The following is a 22,524-nucleotide window of genomic DNA, read 5'->3' as shown; positions in this document are numbered from 1 at the left end:
GAGTAAGATTAGAAATGTTCTAATAGTAATTAATACCAATCGATTTCTTTATTTACCCAATTAAAATGGAAACGATAGAAAGAGAATCCAGCAAAAATAATAAAATTGAAGGTCCTGAAAAGAACCACTTATTATAAACCCCGACCATGCAAGGTGAACGAAGTGAACGGCACACATATCCCAAATAAGTCGCAGTTTTTCACCAACTGAAGAATGTAATAACTAACAAACAGCATGGCTTTTTCAAAGGCTGCTCAACTACAACAAATCTCCTAAAATATGTGACATTCACATCGACTTTAGTAAATCTTTCGACCGTGCGCACACACCATTACTTCTATACAAACTACAAAACTACGGCATAGAACATAGCCTTCTGGAATGGCTCAAATCATACTTAACGAATCGTTCGTTTCCTAAACATAAACTCAGAACCAATTAATGTAACATCTGGTGTACCTCAGGGCTCTCACCTAGGGCCTCTTCTTCTCATTTTACATATAAACGACGTTTCCTTCATACTCAATAATCTAAAAATAACGCTGTAATATTCCAGAACGAAATTAATCTATTCCACATTTGGTGCTGCAAAAGTCTACTCCAACTCAATGTAAAAAAGCAATTCAATAACTTTCGGTAGGAAAACACGAAACTCATTCTGTAGACATATTTTTAGGAAATCAAATAGTAGAAAATTGTACGAGATCTTGGACTCAAGCTAACATTTGTGGAACACTACAATACAATAATTAATTAAGCAAATAGTATGCTGAGCTCTATCAAGCGCTTCAGTCATAACTTTCGAAGCCCATATACTATAAAATTGTTATATAGTACATAAAGACTGTCCCAAAAGGTATGGACGCAACCAAAAACCGCTGCCATTTCGCAATGGTTCAGAATTTGTCAATTTTTATGGCTGCGTCCTATTGTTTACACTCTTGTCTAACCACTTGTGCAGTTGTTTATTCGTTTTCATTAGTTTGTTTCGAAATGCGTGGACTTTCAGCAGAACAACGTAGAAAAATTGTGTACAAATGGTGCACAGAACGCGGACTGTCACTGAGAAAGATAGCAAAAATGGAAGAAGTGAGTGAAAAAGCCGTGCGAAATGCAATCAAGAAGTTCGGTGAGGGTTATCCTTTGAGGATAAACCGAAAACGAGTCGAAAAACAGGTCCTGCTAACCCTCAGTTGGATAAACGTATACTGAAGGCATTCGAGCAAAAGAATGAGGTTTCAGTTCGGGATGTGGCCAAAAAAGTGGACACTTCGAAGTCAAATGTTCTTCGTGCTAAAGAACGTTTGAATCTTCGAACCTAAAAGAAGCAGAAACAACCAAAACGTAGTCCGAAACAAGAAGAAGCATCGATCAGGCCGAGGATTCGAAAGCTGTACAATACGATTCTTGCTGGAAATTTGAACTGCATAATCATGGACGACGAAACCTACGTGAAACTCGATTACAAATCCTTGCCGGGACCACAATATTATACGGTGCTAGAAGGGCAAGTGTTATACCAGTTCCAGACATCGATTGAAGTCGAAAAATTTGGTAAGAAAGCTATGGTCTGGCAAGCAATTTGTATCTGCGATAAGATTTCGAAACCCTTCATCACCACTGCTTCAATGAACAGCGAAATATACATCTAAGAATGTTTACAAAAACGACTTCTACCCATGATTCGAAGCCACAAGGATCCTGTTGTTTTCTGGTTAGATCTTGCTTCTTGCCACTACTCGAAATCAACGGTAGAATGGTATACTACCAAAAATGTCACTTTCGTCCCAAAAGACACGAATCTACCAAATTGCCCACAACTCCGACCAATTGAGGAATTTTGGGCATTAACTAAGCCACATCTTAGGAAACATGTCTCGGCAGCCGAAACCATTCAACAGTTCGAAAAAGATTGGAAAAAAGTGTCAAAACTTGTCGCCAAGAAGTCTGTACGGAATTTAATGAGGAACGTTCGCAGGAAGGTGCGCCAGCAAGTCTACCATGGTTAAGTAGCAAATGTTGAGAATAATATTCTGTTGTTGTAGTCTAATATTATCAGTATATCGAATAAAATTTGAATATCTAACACTTGTGAATTATTTACAGCGAAATCAAAGTGCGTCCATACTTTCTGGGACAGTCTTTATGTCAGACACAATTTGGAACTTTGCAGCCTAGTATGGAATCCATATAATATTATTGACGAACAACACATTGGATCGATCAAAAAACAATTTCTTTTATATCCACTTTGTGAAATAAACTGGACCGCATTTCCTCTGCCATCATATGAAGCGCGCTCATCAATACACAAACACTTAAAGAACGCCGCGGTTTTGTAATGCTTTATTTTATCAGCGGCCTTTTTCATTGGACGCATTCAATCAGCTCCATTATTATCGCGATTGAGTTTGTATATAGCTAGCCGTCAATTACGAATCAGGAAATTATTTTTAGAAAGACATACAAAAACAAATTATGGCAAATACAGTCCAGTCAATCAATAATGCGAACATCTTGACCTTACTATCTCAAAAAATCAAATAAAATCTCAGCTTTGTCGTAGAAATCAAGCGTAGTATGTAAGTGAACATTGTAAACCATTTATGTGTAGTTTAACAGATCGGCTGAAAAGTTCGTATCATTTCTATGAGAGGGCGCCACTAGAATTAAATCCATACCATTTTCAGTTAGTACCAACCTTCAAAAGATACGTGTATAAATTTGACAGTTGTCTGATTATTAGTTTGTGAGATATTGCATTTTGAGTGAAGCTACTTTTGTTATTGTGAAAAAAAAAAATGGAAAAAAGGGAATTTCGTGTGTTGATGAAACACTACTTTTTGATGAAAAAAAGTGCCACCGATACCAAAAAATGGCTTGATGAGTGTTATCCAGACTCTGCACCGGGCGAAGCAACAATTCGTAAGTGGTTTGCAAAATTTCGTACTGGTCATATGAGCACCGAAGACGATGAACGCAGTGGACGTCCAAAAGAGGCTGTTACCGATGAAAACGTGAAGAAAATCCACAAAATGATTTTCAATGACCGTAAAGTGAAATTGATCGAGATAGCTGACACCCTAAAGATATCAAAGGAACGTGTTGGACATATTATTCACGAATATTTGGATATGAGAAAGCTTTGTGCAAAATGGGTGCCGCGTGAGCTCACAATCGATCAAAAACAACAACGAATTGATGATTCTGAGCAGTGTTTGGAGCTGTTATATCGAAATAAAACCGATTTTTTTCGTCGATATATAACAATGGACGAAACATGGCTCCATCACTTCACTCCGGAGTCCAATCGATAGTCAGCTGAGTGGACTGCACGCGATGAACTGAGCCCAAAGCGTGGAAAGACTCAACAATCGGCCGGTAAGGTTATGGCGTCTGTATTTTGGGATTCGCATGGTATAATTTTCATCGACTACCTTGAAAAGGGAAAAAAGCCATCAACAGTGACTATTATATAGCGTTATTAGAGCGTTTGAAGGACGAAATTTAGAAAAAAACGGCCTCATTTGAAGAAGAAAAAAGTTTTGCTTCATCAAGACAATGCACCGTGTCACAAGTCGATGAAAACCATGCTGAAATTGAACGAATTGGGCTTCGAATTGCTCCCTCATCCACCGTATTCTCCAGATTTGGCCCCCAGTGACTTTTTCCTGTTCTCAGACCTCAAGAGAATGCTCGCTGGTAAAAAATTTAGAAGCAATGAAGAGGTAATCGCTGAAACTGAGGCCTATTTTGAGGCAAAGGACAAATCGTACTACAAAAATGGTATCGAAAAGTTGGAAGATCGCTATAATCGCTGTATCGCCTCTGGTGGCAAATGTGTTGAATAATAAAAACGAATTTTGGCAAAAAATGTGTGTTTCTATTAAACGATACGAACTTTTCAGCCGAAATGTTAGTGGAGAAGCCAAGTGAATGAAAAACTTAACAGAAAAGATGATTTTTTTTGGAAAAAAGACGCTCTGAGACAGGACTCGAACCTGCGTTCTTATGCATTCCGTGCATACGCGCTAACATTTCGCCACCCTGAACCTTGTGATAGACACAGTTCTAAAGCACGGTTCGATATGATAGAACGTACATTTAAGCTGAAAAAAATGACTTAACTTTACATGCTTTTGTGAATATAAGTGAATCGTGACGCTCCTTCTATGTGCATCTATATAAAGATGTAAATTTTTCTAAGTGTGTAGTTCAAGTGAATATTATAACAATAGGGAAAATGAATGACCCCAAGCAGAACAATTGAATCGATGTGTGTTCGAAAAGTATCATAAAAGCTTCCTTTCTTCTTCCGAGTTGATAAGACAATCCATGGCAATAGATGTTGGTATATTTTGAGGTATGAGAAATGGGAAAAAAGCAAGGAAAATTTCTGATTGTAACTAGATGGCGCCAAATGCCTCAAAGTAAAAGCAAGAAATGATAATAAGAAAGAGAGACTATTTTCCAGCCGAAAAGATAACTATATGGTCTTTAAATTGCGACGCCATTGTGGGGGGTGCAATGCACTTTTTGCCCCACTTTCCCCTAAAGTTTAAATAGAACCTTATTCTGCTACTCAACTGCTGTGCGGACCGGACCACCTACCTGCCGAGTGCAGCTTCTGTCGGAATAGCAATCCATTCTGGTACTTGATTTCACGACCAGCGGCCTTACTGGCGGCTGCTTTCGGGCAGCCGGATAAACTACGATGTGAGTTGCGACCGGCGCTGACGTGACCCCGACCGTTACACCCGGGCGTTGGGCATTTAAGGATGGTCTCGTGGAGGGCAAGTACTGGAAATTAAGAAAGAGAGAGAAAAAGCATCGAATATCAACACTGGAACAGACAACGGGACGACGTAAGGCAAAACAACTTACACTCAGAGGAAACTTTGTCTCTTCTTGGGCATCCAGATAGACTGTGAAGTAGAATGTAAATTTTATTGATTAAATTCGGTTCCAATAATTGTAATTATTATACGACATTTTTTCAAATTTCAAATTAGCACAAGTTCAAAATTACCTTCTGTGGTGAGAGTAAAGTCCGGTAACGTGTCCTAAGCCCACACAGCCTGGAGTGGGACACTTGCTGGATTCTACAAGCGAAATGAAATAAATGGAAGGTTCTATAATACTGTTGTAAACCTCTCGGAATGAAGAATGTTCGTTTTTAAATAATTTTGATTGTGCATCAAATAGACAACTAAAATATTAAACAGCTCACGATTGATGTCCTCTATTCAAAAGTGTCAATCTGTTGTTCTAAAAATTCAATTGCAATACTCAATTACGAAACCACAGTATCTGATCATAAATTCCATCGATCGATCATTATTTATATTGTTCCCAATATTGCTTTTACTAAATTCTGAACCAAAAACTTCAACTCATTTCACTTAATTTTGCCTTTGGCTTGTATACAGAACAGCAAGAAAATACCTTAGCTTAACGTAAAAACTGGAAACTCAAAACTAGTACCCGTCTATTCGAACTCATTTGCGCACGAAAGCCCAGGTTATTCCATTTTTTTTTCAATAGACAGCGAAATGCCGATGCCAGGAATCAACTAATTAAAATCCTTTTTTCGAAATCACGTGTCTGGGCAAACAACGCTCGGCTGGCGACGATGACATCAGCGGGGCCGAATGTAGTTTGCATTTTCCACGGTTCGGTTACACTGTTAGGTACAGTGTAGGAAAAGTTGCACCGGTTTTTAGTCGCACACACACACACACACACAAGCGCAACCCCCGCGGAAACCCAAACGATGAGACATTGAAGTGGGCTTTCTACGGTTCTACGAGTACCAATAGAAAATTCTCGTTTCAGGCTGCCGACTATCATCCCGGTTGGATCTGACTGAAAAGTTTCATTGGAAAGTTGTTTTCTGGATTGCAATATATTGTAATTAATTACCACCAACAGGTTGAGACAGTTTTGCACTGTTGACACTCCACACTCGGTAAACTGATGTAGGATTATGTATTATCTCACAGGTTTACTTTTTGTGCTTTCATAGTTTTGTAACGGTTATTATTGAATGTTTAATGCACAAGTTAATTCTTGCTACAACACCCGAAAAAGATCAGCTAGGATTTAAGTAACTGGAACAAAACTTATAGAAACAGTATTGCTTTGTTGTAAAATTTATGAGTTATTAGAAAAATTGTTTGACCCACCAGTTTTCTTCAATCAGTACTTTTTTAGTTATTCCAAGTTATATTTTTTAAACTAATTAGGCTGCATGCATACCAAGTAAAGGGTGATTTTTGCTGGTATCTTTTTGGCAATACTGTTTTTGACAGATCACGCATGAATCGTGTCTTGTGTCATTGTCAAACTTGTTCAATCATGAACGCACGCTGGCAAAGTTGACATACGATCCACATTTAATCGAAAAATTGTATTCCGCGGCGAAGCTCATTTCTAGTTGAATTGATAAGTCAACAAGTAAAATCAAATCCTATACCTCTTAAAAAATCACCCTTTCTATAAGATTATATCTCCCGATCCGGGAATGTATCACATTAAATAAACCTAAGGTTATTCGAAATTCGTTGATTATCTTCGAACAGTTTGAGTCACTGAGAAAAGTGCAGTTAGTCGAATACGTCACTTTGGCCATTATATCTCCGGAACCGAAAGTAACAGTCATTTGATCTTCAAATTGATCGTTGGCCGAATAATAGTTTACAAACAAGCCAAAGATTGTTGAAATCGGTTCAGCCATCTTAAAGAAAATTGAGCGTAAAAAACAACTCGATTAACAAAAATTTAAATTTTACAGGTGACCTAATCATTATACGATGCAATGCATAAAGACTTAATTTGCCACACTACGAAAAATTTCATTTGCAATACGTTCATGTTAGATTAGCATGAATTTTAGGCTAGCAAGTGCGATAGTATCTACTTTAAAGAACCTTTTACTAGCCTAGCAGATGTGTGCTTCTGTGGCTCAGTTGATTAACGGCCGTACCTTGTGATCCAATGAATCTCGGTTCAAGTCGCGGCGGCCGTTAGTATTTTTTTCTTTATTTCAATGAATTTCATGTCTTGGGATTTTCCAATCCCACGCAATATTACATGTTCTTGAACGTAAATTTGCGCGAACTACGACACTTCATTTATGTGATCTATTAAGATGTAAAATTACAGGGTTTTTTTTCTCGAAGAGTGTATGTTAACCGATGTTATCAGTCAGTGTGTTGCTAAAGAATTAGCCAAGATAGTCTTCGAAGACACTTGTGATTTTTATACCCATTTCGATCCGATCGATGTGAACATTGTCATACAAGGCCCAAATTGTAACTCCGTATTCCACAATACTGCGTACCTGTACAATGTAGACATTTTAGAGAAATACACATCTTTAATGTCTTGAGTGTTGTATTTGACAAGTACCAAAACTCCCCAAGCTTTCGCAGCAACGCAAACAATCTGGATGCCGTTTTCGTTCTATTTCAGGTTACGGAAGTAGCGGTCCAAAATTGCTAAATGAAACTCACATCGATTCATTGATATTTTGGAGCAAAGTGTACCAGAAGTTCGACACCATGGCCTGTCCTACCCATTGAGCCTTCCTAAGCCACTTTGGAACACTAGTTCCGGCTTCAGTACATTGTCGGATAATCATTTTGTTCTATGGCGTGTAATAATGGGTCGAGGTCTCGTTTACAGTTACCAACCTACACCATATCTGTATGAGCACAGACAAACATGCTTCCGAAGTGCGCTCGCATTCGACTTGTTAGTCCGGAGTATGCATCCGCGGCATTCAGTGGATATATTTTTCGGGGTAAGTGCGCTCAGTACTAATCCTTTCGGCATCTGTTAGCTCACGTATTTTCTCTTCCAAGACACCATTTTATGGTGTTTTTGACATGTGAAACTAGACTCATAATATATCGTCGTTTAGCCTTCCAAAAATGTTTTTGTTGTCGTTTGCTTAGTTAGAACGAAACTATCAAAAACTGTTTCTTCCAAACGAACAGCTGTCAATGTTTGTGTATTTGTTATTCCTTATTAGAGACTTCTATAGTGTAAATTTCATGTAAAACTATAACGCTGTTCCTGAGATATGATTGCTCAGAATGGAACAAACTGTCAAACTGGGGTGCACGATAGCTAAAGAATAGATGGTCATTCAAAAAAAACCTGTTTTAATCTACCTAGTGGTGTAATGATGCCTTTCTCATATTAGTCATACTATAATAAGTGGCATTGTATGGTAAGCAACAAATATGACCTACAAGTTGGAAGTTCGTCGCTTTAGATTGCAATATAAAATTTTGAACGCATAAACCGGTAGCTCTGGAACCGCAAGTCGGATGCAGAGCAAGGTCAGGAATTTCATGTGGGACCATAGGACCTTCTACTTGAACCTAAGTTCGTGGTAATCGGTCAAACATACAAATATGAGTTCCATTTTCGCAAATTCGAACACTATTTTCGGTGCTTTCGAAATCGAAAATCGGGAACCAGGATAACCGGAGTTAATTTGAAAGGTCGTCTACTAACAATGATTAGCGATTGGAATCGTTTCGAACCCAGTTTTGAAACCTGTTTTTTTTTTGCTTCGCCGCATTAAGTCTTCACCCTGTAATTCCGAAAGTTGAATGAATTCAAAATTCAGAAATTGTTTGTGGAATCTTAAGATCTTTTATTTGTTTCTAAAGTTGAGAAAATCGGTTCAGCCATCTCCGAGAAAAGATATTCTGCATACTCAACGAATTTATTCGAATTCAAATTTGTGCTAATCGTAAAATCGCTAAGATTTTTCTCAACCGCTGTTTATCAATATCACACACCAGTAGCAGATATTCGTAGCCGCACCGTAATTCTGGTTTATTCAACGCGGTTGAAAACTTTTGGTCATGTGTTTACGGTGCTGGTGGACTCGGTTGTGTTTTCAGGCACAAGCTTCGGTTTTCGTTTTCTTTATGGCGAGTATGGAATTGAACAAAGTACGCTGTGTGCATCGTTCGTAAAGGCGTTTTATGCGCACCGGTTTTGTATCGTAATCTTAGATGATGTTTTTAAAGGTTTGACACGCCCTGTAATTGCGGAACCGCTTTAGCTTTAATTTAAATCAAGATTTGTGAAAATCGATTCAATCATCCCTAAGAAATCATAGTGAGTTCTACGTTTGGAGTTTTTGTTCACTACTTTCTTCCTGCGCTACCGGAACACGAAACGGAAGACCAGTAGTGTCGAATTTTGTTTATAAACAATTTTTGACAATCGTTTGTGGAAAAAGGCTCTTGAAATTGAAAACTTATCGTGCTTTAGTTCCGGAATCGGAAGTCGGATACTGATTAAATATTCTAGAAATTTCTAAAAAACTATAAGACCTTTCATTTGAATCGTAGTTTGTGGAAATCGCTTAAGCCGTTCTAGGAAAAATTGAGTGCACATTTTTTTTTCTACATTTTCACGTATTATCCTGTAACTCCGGAACCGGAAATCAGATCCAAATGAAATTCAATAGCAGGCTATGGGATCGTAAGACCTTTGATGGCTGTAGTTTTATACACACTGCCGTGTATTTTCGGAACCGGAAGCCGAATCTGGATAAGATTCTACACATAACACTTTTCATTTAAATTTGAGTTGGCGAAGATCGGTCTGGCCGTTTCGGAGAAATTGAAGTAATTTCCGGTGTGGAGCACACGAGGAATTTCCCGGTACTTCCGAAATTAGGAAAAATTTGTTTCATGTATTTTATAATTTTTATAATTAACTATCAGCCTGTAATTCCGAAACCGCAAGTCGGATCCAAATAAAATTCAATAGAAACGTGTGGGACTCTAAAACCTTTAATTTGAATCTGAACTGAAGAAAATCTGTTAAACATTTCCTGAGAAATTCGAGTGCAATTATTCTAAATTTTATTTGCACATTTTACACCGTTTTTTTCGAACCGGGAATTCGATCCGGGTACAATCTATGCGTTGTTACTGAATTTTATCCTTTCATTTGAATCTAAGTTTATGAATATGGACATTTTGCATACTTGACGAACTCGGTTCGAAAATCTCCGGGCCTCGGTTCAAAATTAGGTTTTTACAGTGCAAAATATGAGAAAGACATAAAGGTAAGTATTTTTCTAAATTTGATTCAAAATTGTTTCATTTTGTAGGTTATGTTAGTTACTGGCCAAACGAACCGATCTCAGCTATGCCCGGTTCTTGGCTGACGGTTCAAGAAGTACCGGAAATAGTCGAAAGCTCAAAAACGGAACTCTCTTCATTTTCTCAAAAACAGCTAAGTTGATCATCATCGGCGAGAGGTGTTTCGCTAAGTTCATGTAGAATAATATTTTTGTTCCAGAATTAGCACCTAAGGGTCTGCAATGCACACCGTTTAGCTCTGCGAAAATAACATGTCCCACTTTAAGTAACAAATGATCAATTTGAACAACGCATTAATCGAAAACCGGCTAGATTTGGCTCAAAGATATTTGACAGAGTTAGAATTGGGAAAACCGTTCATCTCAAAGAACCACTCATAGTTATATCAAAAGAACTAGCTCTTTTGAACCGTGTCGTCAAATAGTGAGATAACTAAGTTCCTATCTCATGCCTCCCCGAGCGTCTATGACATTTGGTCAATAGAACGGCGTCGACTGGGTGCTATCGCCTTCTGCGTTAGTAGCAGAATGAGAGGGTGCGAAATGGCTTGTAGTTTGAAGCCCATAATTAAATGCAATATTCATCATAGTATCTTGCAACATGTGGTTTTGTTGTTTGTTGCATTATTTGTTATACATTGAATTGAGTAATTTGTTGTAATTGTAATTATTATTATAACCATTATTATTATTGTATTATATTATATTCTATTATATTGTATTATGTTTATTGAATTATATCGTATTATATTTTTTTATATTGTATTATATTGTATTATGCTTAATTAAATCGTCAAAAGGGAGGGGGAGGGAGTGCATCAGGCTATCTTACAAGTGAATGACTGGATGATGGAGTGGATTGCCAACCTGAGTTACGTGGGAGAAGCTTTGTGTTTCTCCCTGAAGGTCTGAAATGAGTAAGACGCACCCTTCTAACAAACAAATAATCAGGCGGGTATAAGCTAGTACAGCGAAAGAACCATGAGAACCATCATGTTTATTTTGTTTATTGAATAATCGTGAATGCATTCTGGCATGTATTTTCACTAATAATGTAATTCTTTAAACATCCCAAATGCATGCAACTTTTACCATATTACTAAAACGCACGACTGTTCTAAAATACGCAGGTAATGTGTACACTGTCTTAACAATTTCGGTTTTTACCATCTTTATTGAAAAGAACAGAGAACTATCATTCTTCAAATGAGAACTCTATTTCACTCATTCTTCCCGAAGACCTAGTTCTTTTGAACCGTTCGCGAGCGAATTGCCCATCTCTAGTCAGAATCATTCTGCAGCATGGGGACGCTTTTTCACACTGAACAGAAGTGGTCCAAGAAACAATTTCGTCGCTTGTTTGGGAGCTTCAACCACACCCGCCATATTGATCAGATCTGGCACCCGCAGATTATCATTTTTTTAATTTTCATCGTTAGAACACGAACACTGGCTGAGCAACATTTCCAAACTTCCGAGAATGTACAAAAATGGCATGATGCAAAAATCAAATTGTATCCATGTAGACAATACTTTCAATAAAAAGTATATCGCCATCGTTCTCGAATAGTCGTTATAGTCTTTTTTTAAATAAAAAAAAACAGTTCAAAGTTGCACACATAGTATCAGTAGTACGAGTTGAAGTTAGTCGCAGAATTCTTGTTGCAAAAGATTATGAACGGGTTTGAAACCTGTCGTTTGTCGATTTAAGGGCAGGTGGATTCGCACTGTTTTTTTTTAATTGATGTAAAGTCAAGTAGCCTGAAATGAAATGCGTTGCATATATGATTTCTAATCAAGTTAATGTACTTCCATGCATTTTAATTACTTCTGACAAATAATGTCAGCTAGCTCAAACCAAATTACCTTGAACATAATTCTGTAAGCACTAAAATATTTTAAATAAAATGTGTTAAAAACACGGTTCAGTGCCGAACCATCCTCCATTTTTTTTCCCTAACCCATCAAAAGCCGGAGGGAGTCCAAATTAGCTCATCTTCATATAGTTAAAATACACACATAACAGAAATCCTAAACAAATATTTTTTCTGACAGAGCGAATCCTTTTCCCTCGCCAAAGGATAACAACGACGACGGAACCCCGGCACGCCGGGGTAACATTCCTGTTAACTTCCTATTTGATGGTCTTGTAAATGAATTTACCATCTATAGTCGTCGTCATCGTCGTCGTCATCCCCATCCCCGCCGTCACATGGCCGAGAGTGTTGAAAGGCGTCCATCAGCGTGCAACTATTTTAACCTGCCGGTTGTGATTTTACCTCTCCGCCGAAGAAGAAGAAGAAGGGTAGGCGAAGTAGGATGGAAGGGATGTAGTAAAATAAACCCTTCGCTATATGCATGCTGCTTTTTCAACTGCCCGGGATGAAACTTTGACCAGGTTCCTTACACTATATGTACTGGCTTACTGTAGCAGGGCAGGGGCCGGAACCCGAAGGAAGAATTCTAATCCGGAGCCGGCACATATCGTAACACATGTTGGTGAAGAACCTTCGGAAACATGTTTCTTTTTCGCTTCTCCCTTCTAAGTGGAATGGTTCCAACATGATAATTTTTGCTACAGTGACTGCTAACTAGAGATGAGAAGAGGATATTCTGGGCACGTCTTCGCAACTTTAGTTTCGAGTTTCCTAAAAATCCGAGGATTTTGGGGATTCCCTGTTCGGTGCTCCCGCGTGGGATCACTGGGAAAGGTCGACGGTTTAATTCGACTCGATATTGTTTTGAATGGTGCTACGTTACTATTGATTGAGAAGGATGCAAACCCAACAACTCACCTTTCAATCCGGCAGGAAAAGAGCTTGCCACTGAAGCACCGGAAGACGTCGACGATGGAGCGGTTCCGTGCCGTAGCAGAGTGGCCGCTCGGTTCAAATTGACTGCTGCTGCTGCTGGTTCAGTTCCCACTGTTGTCCTGTTGGTGGTCGTCGAAGAACTTACTGCTCCGTCACTTCCGCCGGGGCTCAGCTTTCTGCTGTGGCTTGTTTGACGGAACTGCGGCGTTTGATGGTGCTGCTGTTGATGATGTTGATGCTGCTGGTGGTGGTTTTGATTGTGATGCTGCTGCTGCTGCTGAGAATGATGTTGATGATGATGATGTTGACTGCTTCGTTGATGCTCGGAACTTCGGCTGCTGGTACTGCTGCTGACGGTCGAAACGGAGACTACGGCAGAGTCTCCTCGCATAACACTTCGGTCGGACTGTCTCAACTTGTACGACACCGGCGATGAATCCATGCGAGACCGCAGATCTACGGGCCCGGCCGGATGTGGTTCGTCGTCTCGGATGTGCACCGCTGACCGGTGGTGCATATCAGACGATTGCGTAGGCGAAGGGAACTACCGGTACTACATTTCAGAAGTCTGAAAAGAAAAACCGAATTTTTGGTCATATCTTAAACAATCTTTTGCTAGCTTCCCAAGTCCAGAAATCTCTTTTATCCAAAAATTGATCCCATTTCAACCACATCAAACCCGGCGGCCGACCCTTGTATCAGCACCCCATTAAACCTCTACCGAATTATAATGACATCCATACGCCGACTGGTTAACGAAAGATTGAACGCACTCTGATTCCATTAGAAGGCTAGCTACCGAGCAAAAGTCCTGCCATTTTTTGTGGTCTTGGGCCAACCGACCCAACCCCTAGCTAGCTAGATCCTCCGATGCGGGCTGATTCCTGACCATACCCAAAACCGTGTGTTGTATCAGTCCCATCCCATCCCATCCCACTCCCCCCTTTCTACCTGTTACCATATGAACACAAAACACACGCACCCGCATCCGCAGAGAAGCTGCCAGGGGGGTGTCTTTTTACGCATAAAACAGTAAAACACCCAAAACACGGACACATCCACACACTCGGGAGATTCTCATCCCTGTTTTGATTTGCCATCTCGAAAGGGTCTTGTTTCGAATCAGAGCCCTTTTCTACTTTTCGGTAAATTTTCGCTACCAACACAACACAAGTGTGCAGTGGCCGAAGAGGGATCCGAAGAAATTATACGCATTATTATGATAATAATCAAATTTGAAAGGGTTGAACAAAAGAAACCGATGCCGTTCGTCGGTTGTGTGTGTGAGAGAGGGAGAGTGTGTATGTGTTCTACGCTGGATACCAGTTTATTTCATCGTAATTAAAAGAATGATAGCCGCATTCGATTTAAAATCAACACAACATAAATGCATTTTTGTTTTGTTGTAAAATTCTACGAAATTCCATGAAGAATCCAGACGAATCCAACTTGTCATAGTTCTTAAATTATTCAAAAGGAAATCGTTTGGGAAAGAATTTTCAGAATTTTAAATTCAGTTTTGCAATGACTGACTGGAAACATATTTTGAAGAAGCCAAATGAATGAAAAACTCACAGAAAATTTGTCTTTTTTTGAAAAAAAAAAATCTCTCAGCGGCAGGGCTTGAACCTGCGTTCTTATGCAATCCGTGCATACGCGTTTACCATTTCCGCCATCCTGAGCTGTGGTAGACACAGCTCTACAACAGCACCGAGTTGGTAGACGTACATCTAAGGACGCAGGTTTTCCGTAAGTTTCTCATTCATTTGGCTTCTTCAATATACTACATGGAATGATAAGTCCCGGGCCTCTTACAAAAAAAAACGTGCATAGTTTCCAGTCGTGTATAGTTTCGCTAAGAACAAGCCTCTAAATGACTAAATACCAAATTTCTCGACAATATATCCACTAGTGTTTAAATAACAGCTGATCGTGTCAGACGAATTCTAGTTTTCATCAAGCTTTGGAAAAAGACGAGTTTCGTGTCCTGATAAAATAGCAACAGATTGGTCCACCATATCCCCCGTATTCTCCAGATCTGGCCCCCAGCGACTATTATCTATTTCCAAGCCAGAAAAGGTTTCTCCAGGGAAAGAAATTTTCGTCGAATGCTGAGGTCATTGCGAAAACGGAAGCCTATTTTGAAGGCATTGATAATTTTTTTGTTCAAGGCCATCCTCCAAGTACCAGGAAATTTTCGATGGAAACTTTGAAAAATTTGCCAAAACCAAAAACATACAGACCTTTGAAAATCTTTTATCTATCTGCAGGGTGGAAATGGCTGGTAAATTCGGAGGTTTTTCCGAGTGTCACCTAAAATAGCTCTGAAAAATGAGTGTTTTAGTGATCTTTCACAATTCTTTGGGAAAATAATGCGATGATATGATGATTTTTTTTTGTGGAATAAACCTTTTTCTGGCTGCAAGGATTACATTCAGACACATTTTTGGAAAAGCTTTCCATGCTTTTCATGGAAAATCAACGAATTTTATAAAACCGATTCCGTTGTATTTTGACGATTTGGAAGTACTAAAGAAAATTCAAATTATTTCGCAAAGCAAAGTCTTGGCATTACATTCCTTTTGTGGAATTTGGCCTTTCTGTTTCAACAGACTTCGCAGCCGATTCATATAGCGTACAGAATCATTGCATGGCTAGTACTATGGATCCTACTGACGCTAAGAATCCTCCTAAGGCGGGGTTCGAACATACGACAATTGGCTTGTAAGATCAGCGTCCAATGCATTGAACCGTCAACCCGGGCATGCTAGCGATCAGTTTATAAACGGAATAATGTTAGTTTTGTAACGTTTTCTAAGTTTCCCACACAATAGAATCAATTTTGCAATGAGCTGAAGAAAATCCGCTTCAGTTTGAGTGTGTGTAATAATTGTGAAAGATCACAAAACACTCATTTTTCCGAGCTATTTTTGATAACACTCGGTAAATCCTTCGATTTTTTCAGCCATTTCTGCCCTGTAGATAAAGAAAAGTTTTTGTTTTTGGTTTTGGCAAATTTTTCAAAATTTCCATCGAAAATTTCGCAAACCACCCACGCGCATGGTACTTGGACGATGGTCCTCAAGGCCATCAAAATGTTGGAGGACCGATGATGGGTCAAGTGTATCGCTCTTCATTTAGAGCGTATACTGAAAAATAAAATAAAGTATTCACGGTAAAAAAATGACTTTTTTTGTGTTTGGCCCGGAACATGATTCAAGCACATTCGGATTCCATGAACCAATGAAAACAGCTGGTAATAGTTTAATACATGCTGGGATTAATAACAATTATTATGACAGTAATAGTAAAAAATCATTCACAAAGCATATTTCGAGATACTGTTCTGAAAATATTACTCCATTTACTTGAATTTCATACACAGAAGTAACAGGACACAGGATTTCGCTAGTCTGGCGAACCAAACATGTGCAGAGTTCACAAATAAGTGTTAAGATTCAGGGTGCTCGTGACTAGCAAAATTTTATGCACCTGTTGGGTTTAATCAAAACAGTTCGTGGAATTGATTTCTTCAAACAATTTCCAAACAATTTTTTTAAGTAAATTGCTAGAAAATACTTTTAGAAATGATATTTAATTAATCCCGAGTGTACACGCGACCTAGAAGTTGGTAATAAAAAGGGAGAGACGGTGAACGCCGAGACACGATTAGACGGAAATAAAAATTTTATTCGGGTTTTTCTCGAAACCTCGTTTTTTTAACTGAGTGTCACTCGTATTCCAGTAAAATGCCGTTTGGCATTCTACTCGTTAAATGTCTCCCTTTGGTCGGAACTACAACCAAAACTATTCATTGTTATTCCAAAAAAGTTATGAACAATTAAAAGTGCAAATGAAGAGTCTAAAATCGCAAAAAGGTCGCTATTTTGTTTTTTTTTTCTCAGCAGAAATTGTTCATTCTAGTACCGACCATAGCCAATTCGATAAAGAATATGCCACTGTTTTACTTGTTACTATTCGATAACAGGTTTCCACGAAATGATCGATTTGAGTACATACAGAATAATATAGTTTAGTTATTTACGGGTTATTTAGGATTGGTACCGCATGGGTACCGGTTTTGTGCTAAGTGCACATAACTATTTTGAATTTTTACGTTTCGCCTTCGACTGATCAGTGCGTCAGCATTTTATGTTGAACTGCTAATGCTACCTAACGGTCAAACAAAAACCTCTGAGCAAACGTAATACTACCAATTTTTTTCAGTACGTAACTCTAGAGCTGTGATTCCCAAAGTGAACTCTACAGTCACGTACCCAGAGGGAAGGCCCGAGGGGCCCGGGCCACTCCCGAAATCAAAAACAGATGTATAACATAATTATTTAGAAGGTCTCAGACATATGTTACAGAAATTACAAGACAGTAAACGTAAAGAAATGTAATACAATAACAGTTCCAGTGGAAAAGTTTAAAGTGTCTGTTAAAAACACCCGTAAAGGGCACTCCGAGAATTAGGTACATCAGCAATCTTCAGTAACATTATTTTTTTATTTTTGAGCCCCTGCCGAAACGAAATCCTGGGTACGAACCTGTCTACAGCCCACCAGTGGGCACTAGCTCAATTTATTGTTGTTATACTAATTAATTTATTGTAAACTCTAAATTGTCAACAGGTGAGCAATGAGAAAGGTTCAGAGCAAATGTATAGAATTATTGAAAATATTTTAAATGTTATATCAAAAATTTAATTTCACATTGCAAGTTCAGTTCATACAAAAGCAAAACTATTCACTCATGCTACTTTTCCAGTAAATGTGAATATCCTGGCCTTTCGTTCGAGTCCTTCTGTCATGTTTCGTAAAACTTGCTCGTCAGAGATCGCCAGTTTGCCTTGAAATACATCTCACTGACAACAGTTTGTTGCGTATTCTCGAACTGGCGACAGTCTTGCTAGATTTTCAGCTCGATTCACGGTTATAGACGACATTTCTTGGATGGCCAAGTTAGGAGTCCGCTAGTAACAGATTCCGACGTTTTTGGGACATCCCGCTATCGATTCCCTTCCCATCTGCACTTACTGGTTGTTAATACTACAAATTATGAAATTTCGACAACTTTACGAGTAGTGTGGATTTTCGCGATGCACAAGCAAAATTTTGTCGGTTCTCGCTTCGAATCCGTTTTCACTACCGAGATGCAAATATCAAAATCAAACAGTAGGCACGATGCTTTGTTGAAGTCGAGTGCGACCTAGCATACTCAAACAATTTGTACTCTAATTTCAATAAAGTCAGCTTGCAACTGCAACGCGATCAATTAAATTAGAACAAAAACTTTGAAGATTCGCATACAAACTTTGGAAGTTTAAATGCAATATGAGATGCCGAAAGTTTACACATTCTGCATACCTCACTCAACGACAAATTAAAGACGGTGATCTTCAGGAATCGGCGCTCATTTGAATTTCGTCATAGAACCAAATACTAACCAAATTCATAAACACAATTTCACTTTTCAGTATAGTTTTGCAAGCGACTTATGGAAACGCAATGGAATCACTTTAACTAGAATTAAGCTACTACACGGAACTCCTAAGTTAAGTGGAAAGTACTCAAAATTTTGTAGATTTGCGGCTCCGTGTAAAAAACAACATTTCTTTGTACACCAAAACATTGACAAGCGCATTAATTTAAAACCAGCTAATACGTAGTGTTTGCATCCCAAGGTTGAATACGTGACAGCCAGTGGCGTAGCTTGAAAAATGGGCACCCGGAACAAAATTGCACTAGTCGCCCGTTTAGAGGTTTAGTGAGTCAAAAAATCAACCCAATGTCTGGATGGATCGATTTGATGAGCAAAAAAAAAATCATCCTTAGCGGTTCAAGGAAGGTCTTGTACACACGTTTCGGTAGCATAATATCCTTACAAACTGGTATGTTATCATACTTCTCATTGTATGCATAGTCTCTAACGAAAATGGTAAGTATACATAACGATTGCTTTTGTTCAGTTGAATCGAATGCACTTGCTATAGAACGAATTTTGAATTTTGAAAGTTTCAAACTACTTAAAATTGTATTTCTTTACTCGATATCGATATTGCCCAATTGTTCATAACTCTTTCTGATATCGCTGCCATAAGATGAATAAGATGTGAACGTGAATTGATATTAATTGATTCTCTGGCATTCTTGATTGAGATGACGCTCATTAGGAATAATTGTTGACTAAAAATTGGTCACAAACAGGCAAAAGAAATAACTTGTCTGGTGAGTGAGCCCACCAGACAAGATATTTCTTTTGCCTGTTTGTGACCAATTTAGCATACACCTTTTATCGGTAGCCACAAAGTTACTTCCCTCTTCGTTACAGGTCAGGAGTCGCATTTTTCCTATTTCCAAGAAATAAAAGTGATAAACTGTTAATGATGATTGTTAAATAGAACTTTAATTTTCGCCTGGACACTTGACGATGAGTTTTATTTTTCTATTTAAAGAAACCGACCCTCCACTGTAGACTTAATATATCTACTCGACACTTCACTAAGACTGTTGGCTTCCAACTTCTTATTGTTGAATCTCGTTTCTCGATTTTCGTCTCTTGATTTTTGAATGTTGATTCCTGACTTTCGACGCTCATAAATTATCCCTTAACTCTCGAATTCTTACACTTGACGCACAAATATAATGACTCAATGATGTTGGTAGATGCTGAAGCTTTAAATATGACTCCGCAGATCTGACAGATTACAGTTCGAAATCTATTGGTTACATCTTCATTTTTAAACTACCGGATATTTGCTTCCAGAACCAAAAACCTATTTTCATTACATGTTGCAATAGTATCCATGTTTGTTTGGTTCACTCTCTAATATTATCTTTTCGACTTTTTGTTTAAGGATTGTTTCTAGAAATTAAACGGTTGCTGTCAAGACGACAGAAACAGAACGCAGCATAGCAGAGTGAACAAAAACACGATTTGCAAAGAGCAAACTTAACAAACCAAAACCAGTGGTGAGTTCGCAACCAAGGTCAATCGTTGTTCACTTCAAATGGTGCCGCATTCAGCCTTTGTTACTAGAAATAGAGACTGTCCCAGAAAGTATGGACGCAACCAAAAACCTCTGCCATTTCGCAATGGCTCAGAATCTGTCGATTTTTATGGCTGCGTCCTGTTGTTTACACTCTTCTCTAACCACTTGTGCAGTTGTTTATTCGTTTTCATTAGTTTGTTTCGAAATGCGTGGACTTTCAGCAGAACAACGTCGAAAAATTGGGTACAAATGGTGCACAGAACGCGGACTGTCACTGGTAAAGATAGCAAAAATGGAAGGAGTAAGTGAAAAAGCCGTGCGAAATGCAATCAGGATGTTCGGTGAAGATAACACCTTTGAGGATAAACCGAAAACGGGTCGAAAAAAAGGTCCTGCTAACCCTCAGTTGGATAAACGTATACTGAAGGCGTTCGAGCAAAAGAAGGAGGTTTCAGCTCGGGATGTGGCAAAAAAGTCGGCACTTCGAAGTCAAATGTTCTTTGTTTGAATCTTCGAACCTATAAGAAGCAGAAACAACCAAAACGTAGTCCGACACAAGAAGCATCGATCAGGCCAAGGGTTCGAAAGCTGTACAATACGATTCTTGCTGGAAATTTGAACTGCATAATCATGGACGACGAAACCTACGTGAAACTCAATTACAAATCCTTGCCGGGACCACAATATTATACGGTGCAAGCAGGGCAAGTGTTAAACCAGTCGATTGAAGTCGAAAAATTTGGTAAGAAAGCTATGGTCTGGCAAGCAATTTGTAGCTGCGGTAAGATTTCGAAACCCTTCATTACCACTGCTTCAATGAACAGCGAAATATTCATCAAGGAATGTTTACAAAAACGACTTCTACCCATGATTCGAAGCCACAAGGATCCTGTTGTCTTCTGGCCAGATCTTGCTTCTTGCCACTACTCGAAATCAACGGTAGAATGGTATACTACCAAAAATGTCACTTTCGTCCCAAAAGACATGAAACCACCAAATTGCTCACAACTTCGACCAATTGAGGAATTTTGGGCATTAACGAAGGCACATCTTAGGAAACATGTCTCGGCAGTCGAGACCATTCAACAATTCGAAAATGATTGGAAAATAGTGTCAAAACTTGTCGCCAAGAAGTCTGTACGGAATTTAATGAGGAACGTTCGCAAGAAGGTGCGCCAGCTAGTCTACGATGGCTAAGTAGCAAATGTTGAGAATAATATTCTGTTGTTGTAGTCTAATATTATCAGTAGGTACGACGAATAAAATTTGAATATCTAACACTTGTGAATTATTTACAGCGAAATCAAAGTACGTCCATACTTTCTGGGACAGTCTTTAAAATATTTGCTCAATAGGTGAATGAGCATCGTCAAGAGAAAAAGACGGGTGGGTAATGTCAGAGACATAACTGGATGTCGTGAATACGAAAACAACTGACATGTTCGTTAACACTTCCGAATATCAATTAGTTGATCAATTGTATGAATCATGCAAGCTTTCCCCTTTTTCACATTTTTCGCAAAAACAAAGAAGGCTTCACTTGATCTCGATTACTGTGAATTTCACACAGCGAAAAGTGCACAAATCTAACCAAACTGTTCTTGATTTGCACTAAACTGAGGATAATTACCTTCGATTTGCGAACAACAAATCCTAATAGTTCTTTAGAAAACTTTTAGAGCCATTAGAACGGCTGATTTTGTGTGATGCTGGCCACCGTTGTCATCTTTTCGTTGTTTTTTCACCAATGCAAACGACTAGCAGCTGTGACGTAATAGCTCTTGTCGGAAGCGAAACTAGCTTTCCAAACGACACAAAATACATCGGCTCGCAGTGGCGATAGAATCCAAACTGCTTCAATTTTTGTTAGGAGGTTTCTTTTTATGTGATTTCGTTTGTAGCTTTTTCACTAATGGGCGGTCCTAACGGCTATAAAAATAGCCGCATATAGATTTTAAATTTGGATTATTCCATTCGGATTTCCATTTCATTGAAAGAAACTATCCGGGTGCTGTACGGGATTCATTACTGCCTTTCAGAAGAACCAAATTGTGGACCTCACTACGATATTAAGCACTATTTGGAACATTTTTCTCGAACGATTTGTTGTACAGCAGCAGATATTTTGTTCTCTTCCTCAGAACACGTTCTGATTGGCTGGTGTTGACATGGGTCAAATGAGACAGGTTTTTCACTAGTGTACTATTGAAATACTTCAATGCTTTTGCTATACACGTTTAAATTGAACAATTTCGATTCTATTGGTAGTTAGATTATATAAATCCTTATTATGCATGTAGCAAAAATTATGTTGATTTGTTAGATACAACAAGAGATAGTCACGATCAAAAACTTATCACTCTCTCAGAGGGTAAATTTTGAAAAGGCACCCCATAGTAAAGTAAGTCGTATTCACTACAAAAAAAAATACAGAGATTCAGTTGAACAAAGTTGATAGTGCAATATACATTCAACTCACCTCTGACAACGAGGCGAATGTCTCAATGTTAAGCATGAAAACGTAAAGTGTAATATACCAGTACATGTGGAAGAAGTACGTCAACTGAAGAGAATTTTTT

The 22,524-nt window shown here is 38.6% G+C and overlaps 1 protein-coding gene across 2 annotated transcripts in view; it reads right to left on the bottom strand.

Moving 5' to 3' along the window:
• LOC131426182 (myelin transcription factor 1-like) overlaps nucleotides 1-22,524 on the bottom strand; it is a 36,584-nt gene that overhangs the window by 11,695 nt on the left and 2,365 nt on the right. For both annotated transcript variants that reach the window (XM_058588700.1, XM_058588699.1), the window contains exons 2-5: nucleotides 12,934-13,519; nucleotides 5,030-5,102; nucleotides 4,885-4,925; nucleotides 4,612-4,800 (exon numbers count right to left, since the gene is read on the bottom strand). In XM_058588700.1, coding sequence (XP_058444683.1) covers nucleotides 4,612-4,800; nucleotides 4,885-4,925; nucleotides 5,030-5,102; nucleotides 12,934-13,468 — 838 coding nt within the window. In that variant the 5' untranslated portion in view covers nucleotides 13,469-13,519. The remainder of the gene's footprint in view (nucleotides 1-4,611; nucleotides 4,801-4,884; nucleotides 4,926-5,029; nucleotides 5,103-12,933; nucleotides 13,520-22,524) is intronic.

This window comes from Malaya genurostris, chromosome 1 (genome assembly GCF_030247185.1).
Source record: "Malaya genurostris strain Urasoe2022 chromosome 1, Malgen_1.1, whole genome shotgun sequence".
NCBI lineage: Eukaryota > Metazoa > Arthropoda > Insecta > Diptera > Culicidae > Malaya > Malaya genurostris.
This window is presented reverse-complemented; position numbering and strand designations above follow the sequence as displayed.